Source organism: Sturnus vulgaris, chromosome 3 (assembly GCF_052056855.1).
Source record: "Sturnus vulgaris isolate bStuVul1 chromosome 3, bStuVul1.hap1, whole genome shotgun sequence".
Lineage (NCBI taxonomy): Eukaryota > Metazoa > Chordata > Aves > Passeriformes > Sturnidae > Sturnus > Sturnus vulgaris.
In genome coordinates, this window is record NC_142245.1 from 35,493,255 (window position 1) to 35,520,902 (window position 27,648).

The window sequence follows — 27,648 nt, forward strand, 5'->3', positions numbered from 1 at the left end:
CACTTGTGAGGCTTTGGAGGGAAAAATTGCAAGGAGGAATCATCAAGAAGGATATGCTGAGGGAAGGAGCTCTGGGGTACATGGCTGCTGCTCACACTCAACATCCACTCCTGGGGAATGGGTCATACTCTCCAGCTTGGTATCCTCTTTGCCTCCAGCCTTGCTTTAAATAAGGTAACCAAAGGAAAACACGATTGTGGTGCTAATGTAGAAACTCACCTCCCATGCAACAACAGTTTTGCTTGCATCTGATTTTCTTCCTTCCTTACCTTTGCCTACACATGGCTGTCCTGTGGGCTGTAGAGGGACAGTACAGTGGCACCCAGCCTCAGCTGGCTGCTCTGTTCTGTGGTAGTGAAGGTGATTTATAACATAACCAAAGAAGGGAGGGTTTGTCCAGAAGGAGGAAGCTGGTGTGAGCAGACCTTGGTAAGCAACGTCACAGAGACTTGTTTCTGCAAACAGTAAATTATATGCCAACACAGCTCTGTGTTTCACGTAAATTTTATTGTGTTTTGGAGGAAATTGCATACAATCAATCAGGTTACTCCAACAGCAGGCAGTATGTTTCATGTGTGTGGTCTGATCTTTTTCTTTTCAGCTACTCAGCATAATTATTAGCAGGATTTTATGCTCTAAAGGGTAACTAAAACTATTAGCATCCAAGGGGACATCTCTTCCTACTGAGGTTAATGACATTTTTTGGAAAATTCCTAACTACCCTGAAATCAGGAAGAGGCATTCTGTCTTTTTGTAAAAATTCAATAATACCTCTGCATCATTTCCTAATAAGAGTATCTGAAAATGTTCTCTGTAGACAAAATGTACTGCCAGTGTCAGAGAACATTTTCTTCAACACAGAGCTTTTTATTTGTTGTAATTTTTGTCATATATCACCATTTCAAATCTTTTTATGAACAACAACTGGGTGGTTTTGAGTGGAAAATTTTTTATTTGGAAAAAAAGTTCTGAATTTGCAAGAGAAAATAAATTCTAATGGAGCTGGAATTGCTATAACAAAGTACATTTAAAAGAAACAACCTCTGATGGCTGAAGATTAATCATCTGACAGTGCGTAAAGCCATGGTTAAGGAAGGAACACAGACATTGTGAGTGCCAGCTTTCATCTCCATGTACCTGGCCTCACCTCTGTGCCATGGCACAGCCCTGTACCAGCACAAGTTCCCTCCTGTTACATTGTGTTTCTGGGAGTTAAGATGGCTTTTAGATGAAAAATTTGTTTAGATGAGTAATTTTTTGAGACCCCCTCTCTGGTTTAAAGTGTGGGAACACACAGGGCACTGCCAGCAGAGTGAGGGCACACGTGCTACAGCATGGAGGCAGGAAGAAGCAGTTCCAGAAATGCTATAAATTGGAATGGCTGCTTAAGACTGTCTCCAAAGTAATGGGCTTACTTTCTACTTTTCTGCAACAACATTTAGCCAATGTTTTTTTTTCTGATGTCAATGCAGTTACATATTTATTTTCCCAATCATAGAACCGCACTGAAAAGCAAATATGGTTTTTTGGTTGTCCTTTTGCCCACAACTATCTGCAATTTCCCCTCTAACTAAAACAAGAACTTCCATTCCAAATGACCTTCTTTTCTGTTACAATCCTGGGTTATCGTCTATACAATTAATTATAGTCAGACCTAGCATTAAAACTAGGACTTGAAAAAAAAGTCCTACAAAAACAAAACAAGGAGTCCATATTTCAATCATTAAAAAACAAAAGGAATCAAGGCTTTCCTTGATTTTGGATAGTCCGTAAATGTCTTGAGATAGTACCTGAAAGAAAATAAGCAAGACAGTGAACCTGCATACATAGAGGGAAACTGCACAGTTTCAATACAGATCAGCTGAGGAACCTTAAAACTGCTCCAAGCTGCCTTTCTTTGTTATCTCTGTGTGTTACTCTGCAAAAGAGCAGTTCAGAAACTATTTACACCTGGTTATTTAATTAACTGATAATACTGCTAGTGTTCTAACAGGCCTAAAGTAGAAATTTTAGGAATTCAGAGCATATCTACTCCAAAGGGCTGCAGAGGTTGCAAGAGCGATCTTAGGAAAGGCTCACGCTTATGAGGCTCAGTAAAAAGAGGCTGTAGCAGGGTGGAAGCAGTGATGCAGCTCATGGATTAAATCTCTGTCAGGCCAAGCCCACTTGACAGGGGCTCCAGCTGACTGCCTGCCTTACACAAACACCTCCTGTACGTGGCATTACATTTCAGGTTTATCCCAAATCCTGGCTCTGGTCCTCCCTGGCATTTTGCAAACTGCATTCCAAGAGGAAATAGCAGCATATGGCAAGGAACAGTTTGATACCTGTGATGGTGATAAGCACGTGGACCAATGCAGCAAAGAGTGAAAAAGGCAAAGGCGAAGGCTGGTAGGGACCAGGTTGCAATAGCAAAACCAAACCATTCCACAATTTCTCCAAAGTAGTTGGCTCCAGAAACGTAGGTGAACAGTCCTCCTGCAGCAACAGACAAAATATTTAATTTTTTAGTCATCTCCTGCACATGGAAGGTTCTTTCACAAAAAGCGGCAGAATATGTACCCTTTCTTATTGAGCCTACAGCAGTAACCTAAATGAATCCAGTGGAGCCATGCCAAAGGGGGATATTGCTTGAAATTCTTGTATAAATACAGGAGCCAAGGGGGATTCTGACTCAGATGTTCCCAGCAATTTCACAACCATTTATTTTCATTTGGAAAATAACTTAAGAAAGACCATTATTATAAATTATAATAATTATCATTAGTCAATTCTTTTTATGCCCTAAAAATATTTTGCAACTTCACTACCTTTGGGGAATACATCTGGATCTCAGTTTTTCACAACATTTACAAGAGGCAGGTAAATACTGCAGGTGGGAAACTGGGAGAGACATATCACCATCCATAACAAGCCAGCAGAAGGAGTCAATACCAAGTCAAAGAAATTCTTGGATACCCATCCATATTGTTCTACAGAGCTAGACATTTCCTGGAAAGGCAATTCAGCACCTTGCATCCTTGGTGTTATTATTCTCCCCTAAGGTTTACACTTTGAATCAACCTTTTGCACAGTAAGAAGTCCACTACTACTTCTTTCTGGCATGGAGAAGACTATTTCCTTCTCTGCAGCTGCCTTTTGCAAAGTAAAAATACTCTTCCTGTGTCCCACTTCAATCTTCTCAGAATTACCCGCCAATTTCTTAAAATCTCTCCTCACAATTCGTGTTTTCCAGATGCTTTTGCTGCTTCCCTGGGACTGTCTGCAGCCAGCTCACACCAGCCCCTGCAGCTTAGGGGGGCACCTGAACCAAGTACCTGTGCAAGACCAGCTTCTCTGCCATTACTGTCACTGTCCTGTGGATTCAGTCAGAAAACATTATTTATTCTGCTCCTCTTCTTCCTTCAAGGAAGCAGGGAATAAGAATATACCTTGAGGAATCTTGTAAGTGACTTCCCCGGGTTTCCTCAGCTGGCGCAGCAGGAGATCACTGTGAATGTTGATTCCCATTCCCAGCAGAAATAAGAGGAGGCCTAAGAAACCAGTGAGAAATGGATTAGAAAGAGAGCTCTGTCTAGATATCCTCACTCAAGCTCATGTGTGAGGTTTATCTTTGCAGCAGACACATAGGGGTCACGATGTGAGGTGGGTGGATTATTTTTCAAGTCACAAGATGCATTGCTACCAAGAAGGCTACTGAACAGGAGAAGCACAGGTGACTGGTGACACAGAGCACCTTCAGCTGAACTTCCCGTGTGACCATAATCACTATTTATTGAATAGTTAAGGCACACAAAGTACCCCATGCACACCACAGCTGATGATAGCCAGCCACAGCAGCAGAGAAAGCACTGAGATGTAGATAAGTACCAATATCCTCCTTTTACTGCTGAGGAAAGAACAGTACAGAGACACAGACTTATCCAGCACATCACTGGAGCTGGGAAAGAAACCTGCATCTCAGCACCTCTCAGCCCAGTGCCAGTGAGGCTGCCTGGACAGAGCTATGGGCATGGATGGAAAGCAAGTACTTGCTGAAGGATGCTGGCATGATCTGGCCAGAGTGATCCACTGACCAGATTCCATTTAACTGAAAAACCAGAGGCATTTGATTGAGAAAGTCTGCAGGTGACATGCCCTGCATTTCATGACACATTGGACACTGAGAAAACCACCTCTGACAATGACTAGAAAGCAATAAAATAAATAGTGTGTGCACTATAATGTATGTCTAAAAGACTAAATGCTGATAAAACCTCAAAACTTCCAGTAGCAGCAAAAAATTGGTAAAGGTCTGTAGAGGAAGAACATATACTGTTTATTTTTTCTTTAATATTTCAAGTACTGCTAATGCTGATTTTCTTTTTTCTTTTTTTTATTTCCATATTAAATATATGTTTTATCTATCATTCAATTTAAGTGATTTGGTGTTTTCTGTGTTGGGTATTGGACGTCTTACTAAACAATGTCCAGAATTTTTAATATGTGAGGCTGTCTGAAAAGACTGAACTTGCATCCATGGTTTGAAGCAGAGTACAGAGAGTACCTTGGTTAGTTTGTGCTTGTATCCAAAACATTTCCTCAGACCTCTATGTTTCTCAAAATCCTCATTTCTATGTTTACATTTAAAAAACACTCTCTGCACAGTACCAAATCTGTAATGCCATCTAACTGCTCTTGTTCAGTTATTCTCTGAGGGATTTTGCAGGGTGAAATCCAGCTAGGCTATTAAGTCACAGAATATAAAGGAATTGTATTAACATACAACCAGACTGTGCCTGATCTCTAATCTTCCCCTGTGCCTTACACGAGAAAAAAGAGCTCTTTGTCCCTAAAGCCTCATTCATGCTGGGGTTTTGCCCTCCTTTTCTCTCTCATTTAGAATAGCTGCATCGAGTGCAAAGCTCCCTGGCAGGGAGGAGAAAGCCACAGCTTGTGCTCACACACAGCCACTGCTGGGTGCACACTTCTGGCTGAGCAAGGGCACACCCCCGTGCACCTAGGGCCTGAGGCTGCCTCTCCATGGCCCATAGCAGCAGGAGGCTCTGGAGTGGTGTCAAGAAAACAAGGCTCGAGATTTGAGACTAACACATAACATCATATACCTTCAAAGGTGGCTGCCTAGCAGAAAAAAAAAAAAAGTTACTGCACATTTGCTCGTTTTATCTGGGCCAGCAGGCAGGTCTTATGCTGATTTCCATCACAACAGGTTTGATTCACATGTTCAATGAAGATTAGGACATAATTCAAAATGCTTACAAATTGCTAGGAGATTAGATCTTGGGAATCCTGCAGCTGTAATTACCTGATGTAAATCTGATGTCGGTGCACCAATCGTTTGGATATTCAGCGCAGTAAATCAGGTAGTACCCCTGGAGGAAGCCATTATAGATACAGAATAACATGCCAAAGAAAAGCAATTGCAGTGGGAAAGGTCTGCCTCTAGTGAAGAAAGGGTAAATAAATGTCCTAAGGTAGATAAGAAAAAAAAGTCAGCACATTGCTCATGATAACATTGTATTTGCAATTTCTCTGCTGTGGGGAAAAACACTTGAACAAAGCACAAAGTAGAAAATAGGTCAATAAAGACAAAAAAATTGAAAATAATTGCAACAATGTAAGATCTGCAATCAATGGGACCATGAAATCCTACAGATGCGCATCTTTTCCTGGTCCTTCAGGACTGCACATAAGGTGGGAAGTTAGAAAGCTCACGCAGATTTACTGATGCTTTGAGAATGTCTCTGTGCCTTTCTCTGTGCTTGTTGGTGAAAATGAGGAATTCGTGCCCACAAACAGCATTTTCATTTGAAGACTTGATTTAATGCTCCAGTGGGCCAAGGGAAGATTGATTGCCGTGGAGGGACATAGGGACAGTGATGTTCAGACATCACTGATGTTTGTGAATGGCAGTACCCATTGAATACTGATTCTCCAAACGAGGATCACTATGCCAGGGAGCATCCTGGAGGAGCTTTGTTATGGAGAAGGCATTCCTGATCCCACTACAAGACTGATCCCTGAGGGCTTTAACCCATGGTGGCAGATGGGGCTGAAGGCAGCGTTGAGACCCCTCTGGCTCTCTCACTCCCTGCAGTGTACAGCCTAAGAAGTAATCTCCTTTCCCAGCCTCTCCCACCTCGCTCAGAAAGAGATTCCCAAGCATCTCTAACACACAGCAGCTCTGCCCTTCTCTGCTCAGACACTTCGAGGCACATAGGCACATAGAGGCAGAGCACTGCTTTTGCCTGCCTGGGGAGCTGCTTTGACTCCAGTCCCTGCCTCCCCTCCATGCTTTCAAGCTTTTGTTTAAAATAAGAAGAGCTACAGCTCTAAGTTTAATATGCTGAACACCAAGATTTCCATGCAGCTACAGCACCTAGGGCTTTCTTAGACAGCAGCTATACTAACAGTAGCATTAACATCTGTGTGAGCAAATAATCGGTGCTTGTACAGTTTTAATTTATAGATATGTTTGCTTCAGGTGGGAGTATTCCCCTTGACACTTTGGACAATCCATATCGTCCTTGTGAGAGTGAAACAAAGAAGTCAAATTCCTTTTTAGTAAGTATTTTCTTACCTGGCCAGTTAAGTTCTGTAAATGGTAAAATCTATACTCTTAATTTCTTTCTTTTGCCCTCTTGGGCTTTGGATGGTGCTCATCATACCATTATGTAAGCATTGCTGATAAGTAATTCACATCCCGTGTTGCCAGTGTCAATTTAAGCAAGCTGAGGCATAAAATGTCATAATATTATAAATCTCGATTAAGTCATACTATGTCTGGAAGTGAGTAAGCAGAGTACAAGCAGCAACATGTTAATGTATTCACTGCTTTCGAAAGCAAGGTAAGACAGATTTCCAGCAATTAAGGCAGCTGTGATGCAGAAGTGCTACATATTTTTAAAGAAAGAGAAATGTAAGAGGAATGGAAAATATTCTTCAGATAGTGGTATCACATTTGTCATATTTGTTACAGAATGGAAAGGAATGCTTTTTGGATTAATGGTACCAATAATCACTGGTTTTGCCCTTTGGGAATGTGATGCTGGAGCTACGAGTAGGAGAGGCCAGCTTTAGCATTCTGATCTGCTGTTGAAGTCATATTGACAAATTGGACCTGAACAGTTATGACAAAAAGTGTGAAACTTGCAGATGCAGGCTTGAAGACAGCAAATTGTATAGAAAAGGGTATGATGTAAACCACACAAAATGAGCTTAGGACGTGAATTTATGCAGCAGATTCAAGTAGGACTGGCACTGCTTTATCCTTTGCCAAAACCAGTCAGGTTTAAGACTCAGTTTTTACAGCTGACACAAACAGAAATTTCTCAAGTCCCAGAAAAACTGATCATTTCCAGCTGCTTCCTGGTGCTGCTGCTGCAGGATAAAGGTTATAGGCCCTTGAAAGGTGACTTTTCCTGCAGTAACAGGAGGCCACAGGACAGAAGGAATCTGCATGCAAAGTAAAAGTACAATGGCAGGGGAGCCAGGAGGCACCAGCTTTGTTTAGTTGTTGAGGTAGTAAAATCCTGGCATTGATGTAATCCTGCCTCATAGCAATTTAGACAATCCCAGTCAGGATTTCATCCAATAATCTTTGCTGTGGAACAAATTCCCCAAGGAAATATCTGTGTGTCTGTAAAACCAGAGGCCAGATTCAATTCTCTGTATCAGATTGTACTACATGGCTAGTTGAGGGTACACAAACTACTCCTGGTGAGATTTGGAAAAGCAGCAGAGATAAAGCAGGGGCATTCAATAGGTCTGAATATTCCATGGAGGAGTCTGAAGCACTGCTGGAACTATTTTGCAGTGTGAAAATCACACTGCAAAACAGTGGCCTTAAGACCACTATTATTTTAGAATAGCAGAACAAATCTGGCCTTTTGGTTTTAGTCCAATGACAAATTTGACCTTTTACTTTCAGTGCAGTATTGATGACTAATTCATTACTCCTTTATTATCTTTACCAGCCAAAGACACTGCATCTGACTAAACCATTGCCAACAGCTTCTTTTTAAATGAATGAATAATGAATTATTCATTTTCTTCCCCATCATTTATTTTCCAAAAGAACAGGTTTTGAAGAGAAAATAATTTCACATTGCATCAAATTTCATCTTAAAGGTATTAGTCCAGCTTCTTGAAAACTCCAGAGATTGTCACCTTAACCAAGGGAAAGAATAATTTGCTTTTCTTTCTCTGGGAGGTGGAAATCTTTTCACAAATGTTACCATAATCCACTAAGAGTAGATAGCTTGTCAGTCAGAGATGTTTATGCTCCTGCTATGTCTTCTCTTCTCCAGGCCCTAGATGCAGTATGTCAGGCAGTAATAGCTCATTTGTCACTCTGGAAGCTCAAGGCGTTTTACACCTGGGGCAACTGGGTCAAGGGTGCTGAGAATGGGGGACACCTGGCTCCCTCCAGGCCTGTGGCCACCAGCCTCCTGCTGTGTCTGCCCATCTGCCACCAGGCCCTCTCCTGGGTCTAACCAGGATGAACAAAGGACTTCAGGAAGCAGAAGGATTGCAAGGTGGGCAGGGCTGATGTGGTGCCCTTCTCCTTGACAGCAGGTGCTGGCCAAAACCCAGCTTGTCCCAGCCCAGCATGCTGGGGCATGGTCTGAATGTCCTGGCCCATCCCTTCTCACCCTGGCCAGCTTCCAGAAGAGAGTTATGGACTTCTCCTGGCCAGGAATGCTCTGAGTCTTTGCAGGGATTTTTTGGTTCTCCTTGGACCGTGGGGGAATCCCTGGTGAGGATGAACCAAGGTGCCAAAGGGTGCCTGAGAACCCCCCCCCACGGTCTGGGCTGGGCACACTCTGGTTCCTTGCTCGTCCCACCCTGACATACAAAAGGTGAGGAGGGCTGGTGGCTCAGGCCAAGCCCTCCCATGAGGGTGATGCCCTCAGAGCCCTCCCAGCTCATGTGCACCCTGAGCTGACACTGAAAAGCACTCTGCACTCAGGGGGGTGTTGCACAGTTGCTGCAGGGGTCGTGCAGTAGGTGAGACACCCTGCTCCATCAGCAGCCCATGTTGCAGTCCCTTTTCTCACTCCCTGAAAACTCCTTGTTGAGGGGCTGCCTGCAGCTCTCACCTCTCTACTGGTTGCCTTCTCAAACGAAGACCTATCTCAGTAGAAGACAGCTCTCTAGACTCTGCTGCACCTCCTTCCTTGTGGGGCTGTTTTAATTTTCTCATTTGTACAAATACTTGTATCTCAGGTGATGAGAAAACCCCTGTGCTTTGTGTTACACTAACTACAGACGAGTCAGATGTGAAGGGATTGGCCTGCTGTCAAACCACAGATTTACTTTTGATCTGTCTTGTGCACCGATTGACAAGATTGGTGTCCAAACCTGGGGAGATTACACAGACCAGTTCAATTTGCACCAACAATTAACACCATAGGTTGTCACTGGAATCACATTACTAGGGAGCTGCTGGCACCCTTGGCATACCTGGTCACTCGGACAAAGGCTCAAGTTGTTCACAAACATGATGAACTTCTATTTGGGGTGGCTGTGATGCCTTACACAGAGCCTCTAATTATTCTGGAGAGTTATGGATGTCAAATTAGATGTCCCAAAGACACCTGCTGTTGATTAGTCTGCACATACTTTCTGAGCCCCATTCTGTAGGTTATTTGTAGGTTAAATGCACTCTGAGGTAATTTTAAACTTTTACTGATTTTGAGTTGTGTTACACTAATTCTCATCGAATATTTATAGGAGAAAACTGTCAAGTCCACACTAGGATAATCTGGCACCTAATTTTCCTGTGGCTAATTAAAAACTTTTCAGTTATCCAAGACTGGGTTTAAACAAATGTAGTGGGTAAGTGTTCAGTTCCGAACAGCAGCTAATTTGCTATCAGTATAAAGGGTAAGTAAAACAAAATACTCCAAAATACTTTCAAAAGTGAAATTAAGCATTTTAACCGTCCTTCATCATGATATCTGCAGATGCCCCAGCATCACAATGCAAGTAGAAACTCCTCACCTGTCATATTCCTCACCTATTCATATTCCTCTCCTCAAACATCCTACCCTGAGATGCTTTAACCTTCCCCATTTATTCTGCAACAGTCTGAGAACGTCATCAGCCAGGAATATTCAGATAAAAAGTAGGTTATTTGCAGCTATTTGTACTATGCAGGGTGGACCATTTCCCTTCTGTTAGGGTCTGCACAGTGAGACATGCTGTCACAGACTCAGGAACAAAATCTGGGCTATACCCAGGTGACACACCAGCAATGCCAGCAGGCAGGAATCATGGACTGCCCATTAAGCCTCTGGCAATACCCACTGCAGGTGCAGGACAGCCAGCATCTTCATCTCCTGTATTGCAGCTATATCCCACCTCCTGATGTAAGCCATAAATTCAGGAAGCCATAAATTCAGGAGCTGAGCAGCCAGAGCTGCTTGAGGAGCCCGCCGGTGCAAAGGGTGTGCAGGGGCTGTGAGTGCCAATGGGTGATCCCAGCTGCAGGGCACATTTCCTGACTGAGGCAGGAATGTTCCTCATTTCTGCATTGCTGAGACAATGTGAAACGATCAGAAAACTGTAATCACTTCCTGGATTGTGGCCCAGTTTGTAACCTCATCTTAAATCATTGAACAGAGTCAGTGAGGGGAGCAAGAGAATTACCTTTTTATTTCAATAATTTTCTTTTCATTTTATTTTATTCATGCAGATTTATTTATCCAGAGGTGACAAAAACAAAGTTGGAATGAGCTCCCCTTCCCAAGGCAGCAATACTTTTCCACATGCAAAATACCCTACTTCCATGTTCCTCCAAAGATATCTTTGGACAAATTTTGATGTCTATAATTTAAGGAATAAGAAAGATAGATATGTGATTGAAAATCTTATGATACAGCTGTATAAAACAATACTAAACCTGCCATATCAGGCTCATTTCTGAGGATTCTATCTAAAAAATTGGCTCAATCTACTATCCTTTGGATGTTTGTAGCTCATTTCCAAGATTCATCCAACCTGAAGCCTGTTTGTAGGGACAGTCTTTCTTTGTGTTCTCTTAGTATCAGGTCCAGGGCTGGATGAAAACTTCTGGCAGGAGCAGACTCATCTTTCTTGGGCAAGAGATAGAGGCACACATCTGATCCAGGGAAATCCTGAGACACATGGCACCATAACTGGGTTTCAAGGAATTCTTGAGAAGAAAGGCAAAGGGAAAGAGAGCAGCACTGATTTGATGCAAAGACACCAGAAAAGCAGTGGGATTCAGTGGCAGAACGAGAAGAGACTTGTAAGAGACTGCCAGACTGAACCATGGGGGCTGCTGAACTGGTACTGAAGATTAATAAGAATGAACTTACTTGAGATAAAAAGTAAAACACAATACTAGAAAATAATTTATTTGGAGAGCTGAATAGCTGTGACCAACAGTTGTCGTGATACTGAAAGGAAGTTAGTTTGAATGCATGAAATTTCTGTTAAATGTATTATGGAAAAAACACTGAAGTAAAGAGCTACACAGGACTAGGAGAAGGGGGGTAATCAGAAATAACAGACAAAGGCAGGTTCTTTGATAAAGAGAAGACAAAGATTTGGAATTATTATTAATTTTTGTATTTCAGGGGATAAATTACTTTCCACTGAAGAGAGGCAGAAGGCAGCAGCTGCTGAGGACAATTGACCATCATTTACATGATCTGACACTGGCTTCTGCCAAGACAGAGTGCTGACTGTGAAGGACCTCTGCTCTAAACCAGCGTGACACCTTCAGGGTTTCATAATGTCTCATGACTCATCTAACATTTTATACAAACTGCACATCTCAAAGATGATAAACTCCCTAGAATAGCTCAGCAGTTGCTTAACACCAACATTTATGAGTAAAGCTCCAGAGTGGTACTTGCTGTGCCAGGAAGGCTGACACCATGGGTGACAGCACTTGCAGAACAGTCAAAGGAATCAGCAACTGCCCTTGACCTGTGGCCACAGAGATAAAAACAGACTTCAGGTTGAAACCTTAGTGACAGGTCAGAAAAGCTTAGTTTCTTACAACTGCCTTTGAGTAAAGGGGGTTATAGGAAAAAATATTTTCAAAAGCATGTGTATCTGATAGGAAAGGCTAAAAATTATCCTTCTGCAGCATTGTCAATCACTGAAGAAAAAAAACCATGGTGCATTTAACCTTGGATAAATTTAAGGGATCTGAGCTATATAACACTCAGTTTGAACATTATAAACACCTGAATTAGTCATTGTGACCATCTAGAAGTAGTTAGTAATGCCTCATTGATTGACATAAATTGTAGGCATGCTGTGCATTCAGCAAAGTAAGAAGGATAAATACAGTTTACGGATAAAGCTTAGATCTCTTCACATTCCATACAGATATTATTACATGTACTATATTTAATAAAATATAAGGGGTTGGAAAACAAAATAAGAAAAAGGAAAGGAATAAGACCTTAAAAAGGGTATTTGGTTTTAATTAGTAGAGAAGAATTGTGTAGGCTTGACTCCAAGGCAAAAATTTTTGCTCTTCTAAAATCACTGCAACAGGGGCCAGGTTTCAAAAGTATTTTGCAATTTTGTTTATAAATTACTTCATTACTCCTCTTGGGTTTCTTCCATTATTTCTGAAAATACCACTAGAAAATCTGGTATCTCCCAGTGACTACCAGCATCCAGACAGAACCAACAAAGGAGAATTCCTCTGGCAAAAAAGCATTGAATCATGAAAAGTTTTGTGCTGGTTTTGCCAATATAGGATCAAAGCACTGTACTTCAATTAATATGCATTTTCTAAAGGGACACCAAGAACAGAATTTCTGGGTTTGGTGCACTATCAAGCTGCTTCAGCAAGTCCCAATCCATCAGCAAATTACACTCAGTATCCATTTATACCAGCATATTTGTTTCTTAAATGCTTCAATTTTGGTATAAACACCAAATAGGTTTCAAATATTTTTAATTTAAAATATTATTATATTTTCATTTGCTATTACCCAGCCACTTATTTTCTACATTTTTGTTTGTATTGTGGAAAGGACATCAGAATGAGAGCTGAACTAAACAAAGGGAAGAATTGATTGACTGCCCTTAACCAAAGGCAACTGAAATGAGCCAGATGAACCAGATATTAATACCTTTCTCAGTATCCCTTGTCAAATTGGGCATATTCATTGGAAAGATGAGGGTTTTTTTAAAAAGTACTTTTCCCTTTCATAGCCAGAGTGGGTAAAGTGGAGCGAATAGAGCAAAGGGAATGTGTGCCCTGTACAGATCCCTGCTGAGATCAGTACCATCCCCTACAAACTCTCAGTTTGTCCTCAGACACTGGACAGCCGAGTTAGTGGAGTGCAGAATGTGCAGCCTGGTCGACTTCTTGTCTAAGCAGTAATACTTGTAACAGCCTCTTTGACTCAGAGTCCTGTATATCTGTAACAGCAGGAGACAAGACTCATTTCGATACTCAGTTAGCCCTATTTTCATGGAATAGGTTTGTTGAGTGAAGGAATTGACATAAATTGGATATATTATAGGAGCAGACTATGTCCTGTGTCTTGACCTTAGATTTTTTACACTTCTCACATGGCAACCTTACAAGTAACTTGGAGTTTCCTGGTTTAGAGTATGTTAAGTGGCTGCAAAACTGATAGAAAAATAATATCAAGGAATAGTTAACAATTGTTTACTATCTAACTAGAAAGATGTTTTGAGGGAAGTTCTGCAAAAGACTTTTCTGGTACTACTGAGGAGTTTTTTCATTAATATTATGCTTCTGGGGAAAAAAAATATTTGCAATGTTTGTGGCTGACACAGCTTTGAGAGATGCTGAGCACACCAAGAATGAAGGCCAGAATTTAGAATAGTCTTGAAATACGTGTTTGATAGTTTTAAAACCGTTGATTTAATTCAATAAAGACAATGGCAAAATACTACACTTAACAAAGACCAAATGTAAAAGACAAGCTGAAAAATGGGCTGGATAGGAGAGGGCATACTGGTAGGTGGCAAACTGAGCATGAGCCAATGATGTCTGGCTATTGTGAAAAAGGCAAATGTTAAAAATGTGTTGTTGGAGACACCTGAGGTCATGTTTCCCCTTTGCATGGTGCTAGTAGGAACTTAAATGATGCTCTGCCCAGCTCTCTGTAAGAGACAAAGTGGAAGCAGCCCAAAGAAAAACAACTGTGGTCTAGGAAGTGTGACATGAAGAAAGACTGAAGGACTCACGGCTCTTTAAAATAACTAAGAGAAAACCAGAAGACATCATAACAATCTGCAACTGTATAAAAAAGCTCCTGCAAAGAGGAAAGGAGTCAAGCATTCTCCTTTCTACTGGGAACACAGTAAGAACCAACAGGCCTGAACAGGTGAATAGAAAATGCAGCTAAGATATTAGGGAAAGACAGCGAAGTATTGGAACATACTAGGAATCTCAATAAGCAGCAATTGTTAATCAAATGTCCACCAGGAGTCAGAAGAAAATTTGAGGACTGTATGTGGCCAGGAACTGGCTGGGAATGGGAACATAGTGTTATTTTGGTCAGAGAGAGGCTCTGATGGACTCAGCATCAGGCCTGCTATCACAATTGAAACCCTAATTAAACTTGGTCTAGATTTGTACTTTCATGGGGATTAGAGGACAGGACTACTTGTATGGGAATTAAAGTTCAACTTGACTAGATGGATTGTGGTGATGACAAATGTGCACATCTCACAGTGCTTCATGATTATCTCTACTACTTGATAGCATCTAAAGGGCAACAGTACTTCGAGGTTATGAGAATATTTGTTGTTTTACCTAAGCAATAGTGGGTCAAAGTCTTAGCCAGCCAAAGATATCTCCCTCTTTTCTTCTTCAGAAATAATCGCTTGATATTTATGAAAACAGATCACTTTGTTCCTATTGCTAAACTGTGGGAGTCTGCCAAAAGTGTGAAATACATGCCAGAGTAACTTGATCAGACACTATGCTGTGCACTTCAAAAAGTTCCCTGCTCCACTGGGGCAGAGAGTTCTAAGAGTTCACAGAGGCTGAGACCGTGACCAGAACTGGAGGATGCATTTGCATGAAAACTGGCACAAAATCCAATGATGCACAGACCTGTGCTCTTACAACTGCACTTACCAGATAAAGTGTCATTATTTTCCATAAATTGTCCATGTGGGCCTAAGAAATTACCAAAGGAGACAGGCAATTGGTAACCTATTCTTATTCAACATCAAAACTCGGTCAGATTATATCCAGCCAACATACTGAACCTCTATGATCTCATGGCAGTACATACACATAGAGGGGAACAAAATTTGAAATGACCAGGTCAGATCCTGAGTTTGTGCTTACATTAAAATAACCAGAGGACTTAGAAGCCTGTTTTTTCCCTGAGGAAAAACTGCTATGGCCTGATTCTGAGCCACAATTTGTCTCTGTTTTCTCACAAAATATGTCCAAAGATTTCCTAACACTGAAAGCTGCTGAGTGAATCACTCAACACAATGTCGGTATCATCTCTTGATACTTGGGTATTGCCCTCTCACATTATGACCTTTTCCATCCCATTTCTTCTCACTCCTGCCCCATTAATGCCCTAGCTGTTTTTAACTGTCCTAATTGTCCCTTCCTATGCTCTCTCACCTGACCTTTCTACCTCTTCCCACATTGTAGCCCTGACTGTAAACCTCACAGTGGTTTTTATTTCTCTGCATTCAAGACAGGTTGTATTTTTTCCTAATTCATGTTGCCAGTACTCCAGCTAGGAGACCACTTCTTCCCTGTTGATTATCCTAGCAGCCAGAAAAGTCTTGCTCTGCCCCTACAGTGCCAGCCTAGAGCATACTTGGCTGGATTGCAGGCTCGCGTGCTGTGGTCCTGCTCATAGCCTCAGATGAACCAGGGGAACAGACTCTCAAAATGTTAGCTGACGACCTTTATGTTTGCACAAATACAAATGCACCTCTCAGACAGCTCTGCCAAGCTGAAATTGCTTTCCCTAGGAAGAGCCAGAGACATGTCTCACTTTAGCAACCTTAATCTGGGCCAAGTTTTAAAATGTGAATGCTTTAATATTTCTTTTTTTTTATAAAAAGGTTCTAAAGAGAAGCAAACAGACAAAAAAACCCTCAACAGCGTAATGTAAGTGTTTTTTTTTCCTCTCTGTCATTTTCAACATCTCTTCCTCTCCTGTTCTCAGGAGCAGCAGAAGTTTAATAGAGGTCCATGCATTGTCCTACCCCAGATGTGTGACAGGAGTCACTGGAAGGTTTGCTCAGGACCACACTGTCTGGAGGTATTTGCATGTGCATCTCTAGCAGGAGACCATGCCAACGTGACCATACTTCTTCGGGTAGCCCAGCTGACATTTTCAGAGCTCTCTGTAGCCTTCCAGGCCACCCTGAATGATGGCATGACTACCTAGATCACGGAGACTTGGATTTGTAGGAAAGTCACCCAGCCCATCTTTACCAGCACATCAAAGAGCTGCAGATCATCACCCTGCCTCAGGATCTGCTTCAGCAAATCTTGCCTGGGAACTGATCTATTCCTTAGCATCTCCCCTAGGCAAACCCTCTTTCTCTAGCAGATAACACATCTCTTTGAAGACAGCCTTGCTAAGGTGACATTTTCCAGAACCATTTCTGGGAGGCAGTCTCCCAACATGGCAGGTGTTGGATTAATTTGAGAAACTCTAGCAAAATGGTATCTTACACCTGGCTAAAGCTGACTGTGGGTGTTGCTGCTCCATTCTGTGTTTATAAAGGGTAGTTAGGAAGGAGGTCAAACTCAGCTTCCTTCAAACAGGACCTTTTTTCATTGTTGTTGAAGGTCACATTTGGATACACCTTCCTAGGAATGGTGAAACTTTCTGCTCATCTTTAGGTATTAAGACAGTAGAAACTGGTGCTTCAAAAGTTCACAGGTAGGCAGAATTTAGCTGGTTCTTAAAATAAGTATGGACCTGTAGAAAAATACACTGTTTTTCTTCAAATGAGTTGCCTTTTCCCATTTCCCTACATGGAATATTTTAACTCAGTTTTAATTAGTTTTGTTTTGTTGGGCTTTATAACAAAGTAATCCCATTGCTATTGTTTAACAGTGAGATGTTGCAAAAATAATTAGAATGCCAGCTGACTGGTCAGCAGAGTAACACAGCTCTTACGTTTAAATGGGTGTAGATGTATATGAATTTAATTATTTGACCACATTCAGTAAGGATCACCCTACTGATCAATTCATCTGCCACATTTAAATCGGTTTCTGGACAGAGAAGGACACTTGGATGTGTATAACTTAAGAATTGTCTCTTAATTTAAGTTTGAAAGTATTTCTTTATCATAACCCTTCTTGACCAAAATTAATTTTGAAGGAGATACCAAGAATATAACTTACACCAAGGGAAATATGCAATGTCTGGGATGGACACTGATTTATAATCATACTACTGGGAGGTTATTTCACAATTTTGTTTTTCTTAATGGAGCCCCATAAACCTGGCAGATTACCTAATTATACAAGCTTTTGGGTATGCAAAGGGGCTATTAATGTCTGTCCTTTTGTCAAACAACATTTATTGGCTTAGTATAAAAGTCCTATCTCCTCCACAATGGCTGCCTCTGCTATGATAAGAAATCAAAAAAATCTGATTTGTGGATCTTGAAGGAGCAATATCCATCACAAATTTCCCACTGGGCGTATGGAATGGACCTTAAAACTTTTCTCTTGGTTTTTATTTCTTACTTAAAAGAATAGCCAAATAAATTCCCCAATAAGGGAATACTACAGACACCTCATGATTAAAACAAATCATTTTCTTCTTTGGTAAAAGTATTACTATTTTCAAGTAAACAATTTACAGAAACTCCTGTATATAATTTATTTTTTTTTCTGTCTCTGTCTCAGTATAACCCTTTATAACTCTGCTTTTCTGATATCAACACCAGGAATGTGGCAATGCAAATCCAGACCTTTACATCCTTGCCAGTCTTACCAAAACCCAGTGGAGTTTGGAGCTCAGAATGTTATCATCCTATAAGGATTTAAGCTCACAGGATGGCAAGTGCTTTAACTTCCTTGATTGCCTCCAACTTTACACAGGTGAGATCAGAGGAACCTTCTCGTGCCTTGGTGAGGTCCTGGTGGCTGGGACTCAGGTGTCTGCCCTAGGACTGCAGTTTGGACAGTCATTTTGTGATTAATAGCTACAGTGAGGTCTCAGAGCAGGCATGAATACTCCTTTAGTGCATTTAAAGCTGCCTGGTAATAACAAAATAGCACAAGTGAATTAGCATCAGATATAAAGATACTCCTAAGAGGCATGTTGTCTTGAAAAGAAGTGAAGAAAAAGAAAAGCCTTAAGTTACCTCTGCAGAAAATCTTCCAGACCAAGAGACAAAAGGTAAAAATCACATGAGCACAATTTGGGCTGGGCAAAAAAGATAGGTTTCTTTAATGTTAGCCCACTTTCCATTGGGAAAGGAGTATATAGATAGGATTATTTGTGCTAATTGCTAGGAACTCAATCAGATAGTACTCTATTTTGAGAGCAGGATTAGGAAAGTAATTCATACTGCTAGAGAAGACTGAAAGGAAGCAAAACTCCACACCAGCACTGGGAACATGAACATTTTACAAGTCTGAGGCAAAGCATATGAAGAGACACTTTTGTTGGCTATTAATACATTAATTTGAGGGATTTGGACAAAAATAGTAATGAATCTAGTATTTTCACAGAAGAGAAGAAATTATATATTAGCATCACTGTAATGCACTGAATGACTGGGGAGCACGGAATACACAGAAGAGGCAGAGCAAATGGCCAGCCTCTGTTAGGGATATTGCTGACAGATCTAGAATTACTGCCAAGGCCAAACAGCAGGAGAGAGGATGCAAATGTGCTACCGTGTAGCTGGTGAAGGCCAAAAGGAATCTGGTCAGGGTCTATTCCAAAGCATCAAGGTGAAGGAAAAGAGAACAGGGTTTGTTAATTTTCAAACACCTGCAGATTTTGTATTGGGAGACTAATTATAGAGTTCTCAAGGGGCCAACAATTAAAATGTCTTTAGTTATTGACACTTAGTAGTGGTAACTTTTTAAGACCAAAGGATAAAATAACTATTTCTGTGGGGGGAAAAAATAATCTCTGAATTGGATCTATTTGACCTGGTGCTTATTATCTGGTCTTGTTATATTCACTACTAGCAAGGAGAGTATCACTTAAATATATAAATATCCTTCAAACTTGATCTAATTTCTGTTTATCCACTTCATGTTTCAAAAAACAGCTAAATCCCTGAATGAACTAATACAGAATACCTCTAAAAATTATGAGCAAATTAATTTACAAACTACTTAGTCATTTGGAACCTCCATCCATCTGCATTTCTCTGGAGGCTTGAGCTGCTTTTCTTACTGATCACAAAGGAAAAAAGGGCCAGTCCAGGTGTGTCTAAGTAAACATAGCACCTGCCTGACTAACCAGGCAGTACAGGCAGGATCTGCATTCTGCAGAGCCAGGGGAGAGCAAGAACCTTTATCTTCCTCCCCCCACTTCAGTTCCAGAGAGAGGGACTGGCCAAAAGAAGTGTTAAAAACTCATTTCTCATTGTCTTGCCGCAAAATTCTGCATTCCCTGATCTTTTTAGAATTACATCAATTTCTAGAAAACCAGCTAGAGGTGCACCAAACTGGTCACCTCCAACCAGAGGAGTCTGGGGATCCAGCTGAGTCTCAAAGAGCAGCCTTACTTAATGTCTTTCAGATTCACGTCAGTGCACTTCAGAAATGAAAACAGCAGCTTGGTTTGTTAACATATTAACAGAGTAAAATAGAAAACAAAGATTTGACTTGACTGAAAACAAAGCTGCAAGAGAAGAAAACAAATAAGTAAATGTAATTCTAGGTGGTGTTTGAAACTGAAATGTCTCTCTAAATTGCTTGTCCCCCAGCTATTAAGGGCAGCACAGAAGGGGCAAGTGCAGCACCTTGTCTTTAACACCTCTGCCTTGAGGACTATCTTTGTAGGTCAGCGGGAAAAGGCCTTTCCTGCTGCCATTGCACACATCTCCTCTGCTCCCTCACCACTCTGTCTTCCTCACTGGCAAGAGAAATGCATTAAGAGGTATTGGAATCAAGAATTGGAATTAAGATGTATTGGAGAGAAATTGGATTGCAAAGGCTTCCTCTCATTACCTCATGTTGTTTCCCACCTTTGTTTTTTTTAAGCTGGACTGCAAAATGGAAAGGCAGCAAACAGGTTTCTCCTTGCCACCCAATAATTTCCATTGACATTCCCAGCACAGTCCCTTCAGCAGGAAAGGCTGTATTACAAACTACATCTCAAAGTAAAATACTTTGTCAGTCATTTAGCACAAGAAGTGCTCCTGTATGCACGTCTTACACCACTCATCATTTCCAGCTCATGACCAGCTTTCCACCGAGACTGCATATACAGATGGCAGACTTGGCAGTCATTTCTTTTCTCACTTTCTTCTTCCTTTTCTCTGCCTTCCCACCCCACCACTTTTGGAGTCCCCTACCATCACAGAACCTACCCCAGGAAAGTGAAGACGCTGCTGAAAACAGACGTGATAACTCAAATTTCGGTTTTTATCAGATTCCAAGTAACTCAGATTTTGAGAACGCTATCTTTAGCACCAGAGAGGATTTGAATTTGATGAAATTCACGCCACGTTGTGCTAATAAAGTTCACGTTGAGACACAAAGAGCTGTCTAACTAAGGAGAGCAGCCAAAGAGGCTGGGGCTGGGATTCCTCCCTTCCTTCTCCTTCCTTCAGCAGTACCAGCAGCAGCAGCAGCATCCTGCCTTGTCCCTTCCTGAAAGCCACAAAGAGAGAGGCTGCTGCCTAGCGGTGGCAGAGGAAGGCAGAAAGCGTGCTGCTGGCACTGCTCACCACTGGACAAGGCAGGATGGAGGGGAGGTCTCCTGACTCCATCCACCTCCCCTTGAATCCTCTCAGACAGAAAATCTCAGTTCTGGGCAGCACTGGGGGAGGGCCGGCTCTGTGGCCAGCAGCCAGCCCAGGTGATCTGGGTACTGGTCACCACCTCCTTTCTCTGCCAGCAGTGGGCTAGACGGGGCTCAGCACCTGCCAGAACTGCTCACAGCACTCCTGTGGGCAAGCAGAGAGGTCCTCCAAAGTCCTGGTCCATGAGGCACCACCAGTCTTAACCCAGTTTCCAGAACAGGGTTTGGGTGGTCCTTTCAACACTCCAGCATATTCCTTAAGAAGCCGACAATAAATACAAAATTGCCGCTGATTAAGCCAGCTCATGGCACAAATTCTAGACAGCCAGTGAATATTAATGTGGGCAGGACAGCATTTCTAAGCAGACTGCCCATATAAGAAAGTTATTTTAAAATGAAAGAAATACAGTGATATAAATGAAAACCACTCCTAAGGAGTGATAGATTGTAACCTTGGTTACAATCCGTGTTACACCAGCTCCAGAGTGCTCTAAGTAGCCTGGAAACACAGGATGTCCCTTTGTGACTCCAAACAGAAAAGTGCTCTCCCAATCTGTAAACATCAGAGTAGGATGGGGGAACAGGAAAGTGATGTTAAACATGTTACTACAACTCTGGTACTGTGTTACACATCACACACTGATGTCTTCATTTTAAAATGGAGATAGAAAAAAATGAGAGGGGGGAAAAAAGCCACAGAAATTATCTGAGGACTGAGAGGGGGAAAAAAAAATCTTGCACTGAGGGTCGTCTGCTGTGGTTCAGTGATATTATAAATCTAGTTTAGGATACCTCAGTTCAAATAAAAAAAAATATTATAGCTATTTGACACTGTGTCCAAAAGCAGGACAAGTTAATTACGCTGGCTTAAACCTGTTCCTAAATTTATGAAAAGGTAATTTCATCCTGACCAACTTCATGTTGGATGAAGTATCATGTGTCTGCACTACTCTAACTCTGTGTCAGATCAGGTAATGTCTGTTCCCCTATATCTGGCATAAGTCCACCACAAGCCCATAAATTCAGTATAAATACCACATGATGTGCAGTAATTAATGCACCAGAAATACAATCGTGTGCTCCTATATTATCTGGATCAAACTGATGCTGACAGAGGACTTGACAGCTCTATAACAAGCAAATTAAAACATGATCCAGTGTAAGTACCGTGTAAGTGATACCATGGTAAGAAAATACTGAAGGATACTATGGAGAGCTTTAAATTAGCACAGGGTACAAAGAAGGAGAAAGGCCCACTGGGAGAAAATCAAGACCAGTCAAATTTAAGCAAGACATTTTAAACATGTTTAAATAAGGGTAAAAGAATTCATAAGATAACACTACCAAAGAAAACACTAGATTTCTCCATTAGAAAAAGATGGATTTTTTGTTTCCAGGGGTCTTCAGATCAAGACTTGAAGTTCCTCTGAAATACATGCTTTGGTCTAAAAGAAGCCACTGGGACAACACAGCTGGCTGGAACATAAAGGGAGGTAAAATAGCTAAGCACAGCAGTCTTTTGAAAGTGTTTTTCTCCATAATGGACTATAATGTCCTTCTGAGCATACCTCTAATGAAAACTTCCCTTCCTTATGTATGTTTGCTATAGTAGATGAGACAAAATTAGAAATTATAAAAGCTCCCCTGTGGAGAGAAAGAAGTCACTAAATTATGCAACAATATACAAAGCAACTGTTTCATACAACATAGAGGAATGCTTAAGTACAGATACCAGATGATGAGTAGTAAAAGGAACAGTGGATTAACAAAATACATTTATAATTAAGAGTGGAACACCTTTATTCATTTCAAAATTTTAAAGTCAGAAAATGCAGTAGGCTACACCCATTAGGTAAATGCAATTTTATTACTGATTGATTGATTGATTGATTGAACACTTTACTCATTATTCTTGCAGTCAAATTTAATCACAAAAGTATTTAAAACTGTTGTTAGATTATTCCAAGTAAAGATAATAAAATGAAAAAACAAAAACAAAAAACCCACCAAAAAACCCCCAAAACAAACAAACAAAAAAACCCAAAAAAACAAACCAAAAAGTTAAACTAGATCTTGACTGTTATGTCAAACTACTGAACCTCTTTTCAAACGCTGTATGGCAATGGAGCGTTCTAATCCAGTGTCACCAGTACCCCTTGGTAATATGATTTATTCAACATAAGTTTATAGGCAAACAGCCATAATATGCATGTGCAGAAAATATGCAAGTGCACTTCTTTCTACCCCTTTTTCAGCTCTGCAGTAAGGCAGCTTGCCCACTAGCATTGTCACCAGGATGTGGTGGCACTCAGCATGGAACAGGGATATCCCAAGGGATACTGCCTAGAAAATCCAGGAGCTGCAGGTGGGCTTAGAGTGGAGCTGATTCTGGATGGCAAAACCTGTGAATGCCCAGTGGTCAGGGATGTCTCCTCCACTGTTGTCATCTTCCTCCAAGGACTGAGTAAATACCATTCTTTTAGTTAAAGGCTTAATCCAAATTACAGCTATTGGGTCACTTACTGATTGTTAAGAATTTGACCCAACCTTCAGAGGGTCCAAGTAACTAAAAAGTGTAGGTAGCTAAAAAGTCTAGAAAAGAAGAAAACTGCAGAAATTCTGTTTAAGATATTATCTAAAAAATTCTCTATGACAATAAATTATCCTACCTGCTAGAAACTGTAGATATCAATTAGCTGTGCTGATTGTTAAAACTTTAATGTTATCAATAAGGGTTTGAGTATAAACACAACCATGTGGCCATAGGTCATTCTACCAAGAATCCCTCAAAGAACCTGCCTGTCCTATAGTATTGTGAGGCAAAACCCAGAAAAAGTTATATTTTGTGATTTTGCTGGTCTTTTACATAAGAGTAGAGTATTAATATTTAATATAACATTTCAAATATTAATTGATTCAGCAGAATATCAGAATGGCTTGTGGGAGAAGAGGCTGCAGCCTGTGAGAATAATATTGGGGTAACATGCTGTATTAGAAAGCAAAGTTTTGTACAGACTTGGTTGAAGTGAGGGCTTTTACGAGAGAAGTGTATTCCAGCTACAGATGAGAAGATCCCCGAACTGTCTAGGAAAGAAAACATGAAAACACAGAGCTTTTGCCTAAGCCCAGCAGAAAATTTGGAAAAGAAGCCACAGAGCCAATAAATGTATGCATGCTGGTAGGGTAACATTTCTTTCAGTTGTCTAGAGGTATTCATTGATAGTTGTGTTTCTCAAACAATCAGAAATTCTTGATAATAACAGAGTGCATTAAACTAAATTCTGTATAACAACATATAATCAATACATCTAGCTTTCTGGAAGCCAAATATGTTATAGGTGTGTCCTCCAGCTCCTGCAGCAAAGATAATAGGAGTGATAACAAATACATGTCTAAAACAGTGTTTTAGCACAGTAAACCATTCCCTGTTTTCAATTTCTCCACAACAGCCTTGAGTTTCTATCCCTAAATTATCTGTAGAGATACTGCAACTGGATTTTCGGTATACTGGTTTTGATTGAGTAGCAAATAATAATTTCTGATAAAATATTACAAGAATGTTTTCTATTTCTATGAAGCAAACTAAAAAAAGCAGATGAATGGTGGTGAAAAATGACAAATCAAGTCAAGGTTTTGCCTCAGAAGTTACATTGCTCTTCACTAAATAATGGCATAACATTTTCACCTGCACTTGCCACTTGTGTATAAAAGCCATCTTTTTCCAAAAACAGAAAACCAAAATTCAACTTTCTCATGAAAGAACTCCATAGAAAATGGAAATGGAGCAGAAGATGGATTCTGGTGATATTCTCCAGAACCAAGTCCCACGGACTGCAGAACTGGGTGACAATTGTAGAGCTATGTTTCTTCAAAGTTATCACCAACACTGGATGAAAACTCTAGTATGTCTTTGAGCTCCTGATTAGTAAATACAGAATTAATTAGAGTTGTAGGGCTCGTTGTTATCTGACAAGACCAGGTTTCTAAAAACAAAAATACGGGAAAAGAAAAAAAAAAAAAAAAAAAAAAAAAAAAAGAAAAGAAAACACAACAACAACAACAACAACAACAACAAAAAAAAAAAAAAAAAAAAAAAAAAAAAAAAAAAAAAAAAAAAAACACCCCAGCATAAACTGGTGCTTCGGCAGCGGAGCGAGAATGAGGAATGGAGCCCAAGGAGCGGGCTGGGATGCCCGCGCTGGCCCCCGCTCCATCCTCGCGCGTATTCCCACGGCTGCCGCTGCTCCCGGCGCCGCGCACGCGGCGCTTCTCCTGCCCGCCACAAGCGCTTCCTATGCAACTTTACATAATATTTGGATGAGTTTCATCCAAACCTTTACTTGAGCTTAGAGAAACCCTTTCTTTTTTTCTTTCTTTCTTTCTTTTTTTCCCCCCTCCCCTTGAGTAAAAAATTCAAAGCATCCATCCTCTTCCCTGCTTCAAGCACCCGAGCACCACCTGCTCCTTCTCTCGGGCGGCCGGGCAGGGGCAGAGATGCCCATCCGGCCGGTTCCCACGCTTCGGCCGGAGTCCAGGGATGGACAGCGGCACTCGGGAGGGAGCGATGCCGCAGCCGGGACCTGACCCGGCCCCACCGCCCTCCCGGCTCCGGCTGCGCCCGTTCCCGCAGCTTCCCTCGGTTTGGTTTCCCGGGGCGAGGCGGCAGGGAGCCGCGCCCGGCGGCGGTACCTGTAGAAGTAGTGCCAGCAGAAGAGGCAGCACAGGAGGCGGCAGCCGAGCGGCTCGAGGCGGGGCGGGCTGCGCAGCGCCAGCAACAGCGCGGGCACCAGGAATGAGGGCAGCTCCTGCAGGAACCAGGCGCAGCGCGCCGGCAGCCGGCCCCGCGGCCGGCACAGCCGCTCCTCGTGCTTCCCGTAGCGGGACGGCACCCGCAGGTGCAGCGACAGCTGCAGCAGCGCCAGGGCGCCCAGCAGCGAGCTCAGCGCCAGCACCAGCCCGGGGAAGCACTGCATGCTCGGGGGCGGGCGGGGGCAAACAGCCCTCGGCCAGCGCCAGCCCCGGCCTTATTAGAGCCGCGGCCGTCACCCCGCCCCGCCGCGCTGCCTCCCAGCGCCCGGGCTCGTCACAGGGTGCAGCCCCTCGTGCTGGAGCGGGCGAGGCGTCCCGACCCGCCCGGAGGGGAGCTGTACCCCTCCATCCCTCAATCTCTCCATCCCGACCCGCCAAAGGGGAGCTGTACCCCTCCATCCCTCAATCCCTCCATCCCGACCCTCCAAAGGGGAGCTGTACCCCTCCATCCCTCAATCCCTCCATCCCGACCCGCCAAAGGGGAGCTGTACCCCTCCATCCCTCAATCCCTCCATCCCGACCCTCCAAAGGGGAGCTGTACCCCTCCATCCCTCAATCCCTCCATCCCGACCCTCCAAAGGGGAGCTGTACCCCTCCATCCCTCAATCCCTCCATCCCGGCCCCGCCATGAGAGCTGTCCCCCTCTCCACCCCTCCCTCCCGTCCCGTCTAAAGGGGAGCTGTCCCTCTCCATCCCTCTTTGCTTCCCCGCCATCCGTCCTGCCCGGAGGGGAGCAGTCCCCTGTCCCTCCTTCCCTCTCCCTCTCGCCCTCGCCCTCCAGTCCCCCACTGTCGGGGTCCGGTCCGGTCCGTCCCGGGATGAGGGCGGCGGTGGCGGGCGAAGGGAGACAGGGAGGAAAGGAGGGAGGGAGAGCCGGGGGCGGCCCGGAGCGGGGGCGAGGCGGAGGCGCGGCCCGGAGGTGAGCGGGGGTGACCCTCGCAGGAGGCGATCGCTGCCGGCGAGCGGGGAGCGGGCGGCGGAGTTCCCTTCCGCTGCCCCGGTGTGTCACCGTGCCCCGCGGCTTGCCCGGCCATCTGTGCTGCCAGGGCTGAGCCGTGCCAGGCAGTGCCGCTCCGCTGCGGGCAGGCGGAGAGCAAAGGCACAGAGATGCCAAAGGTCGGATGAAAATGAGCAAGTGTAGATGCTCGCGGTAGGATGAGGAAAACACGGTCCAAGTCCTACGAGTCGGACAAGTCAGGTCATGTTTGGCATAACCCGAACATGCGGAAACTTTTTAAGCGCCCCAAGTTTCAATGAAGGTGGTCCTAATGTACGTGCTCGATTTGGGATGTGCTCAGGAACCCTTCAGTCTGAACCACATGAAGTAGTTTTAAGAAGTTTGCCTAAAACTATAGTCCTTTTCTTTGTCTGTTTCCTCAGGGATCTGCATTTGGTAAGGATTAGCAAGATGCTGAATTACAGCAGGAGGGCTAGGAGAATATTAAACTCTGTATTTTTTCTGGCTATTACAGCATATCACCTCAAGGCTATAAATTACTGTGTCATCCATGTCATTTTGCAGCTTCACTGAGAAAACAATTGGATGCAGCTCTGCAAAGGATTGGATGCCACACAAAACTGGTCTTCTGCAGCAGTGGTGGTAATTGATTTTTATTCAAGGTCTGCGTGAATGTACTGATTTAGGATGTGGGAGACTTTGGGGTTCAGTTGCATCTTCTGCTTAAGGAGATTCCCTTTTTGCAGAGGGAGACCAAACAACTGGCTATAGTCTGTCCTGTAGTTCAGGGAAGGCACTTGTTCTGTTGTGCTGCGTATTCTTTGAGGCAGCTACTTAGGGGAGCAGAACTCTTTCAGTCATAGACGATTTCTCCCTTATCCTCATCGAGTGCTGTAGTTGCTAAGGTCATGT

The 27,648-nt window shown here is 42.7% G+C and overlaps 1 protein-coding gene across 1 annotated transcript; it reads right to left on the minus strand.

Annotated features, from left to right (window-relative positions):
• Positions 1-488: 488 nt before the first annotated feature.
• SRD5A2 (steroid 5 alpha-reductase 2) lies at positions 489-26,022 on the minus strand. Its single transcript, XM_014889858.2, has 5 exons — positions 25,659-26,022; positions 5,306-5,469; positions 3,432-3,533; positions 2,328-2,478; positions 489-1,790 (listed from the first exon to the last, which is right to left on the minus strand). Exons 1-5 carry the CDS (start codon positions 25,940-25,942, stop codon positions 1,724-1,726), a joined length of 768 nt encoding a protein of 255 aa, XP_014745344.1. The 5' UTR covers positions 25,943-26,022; the 3' UTR covers positions 489-1,723.
• Between the last annotated feature and the right edge of the window lie 1,626 nt (positions 26,023-27,648).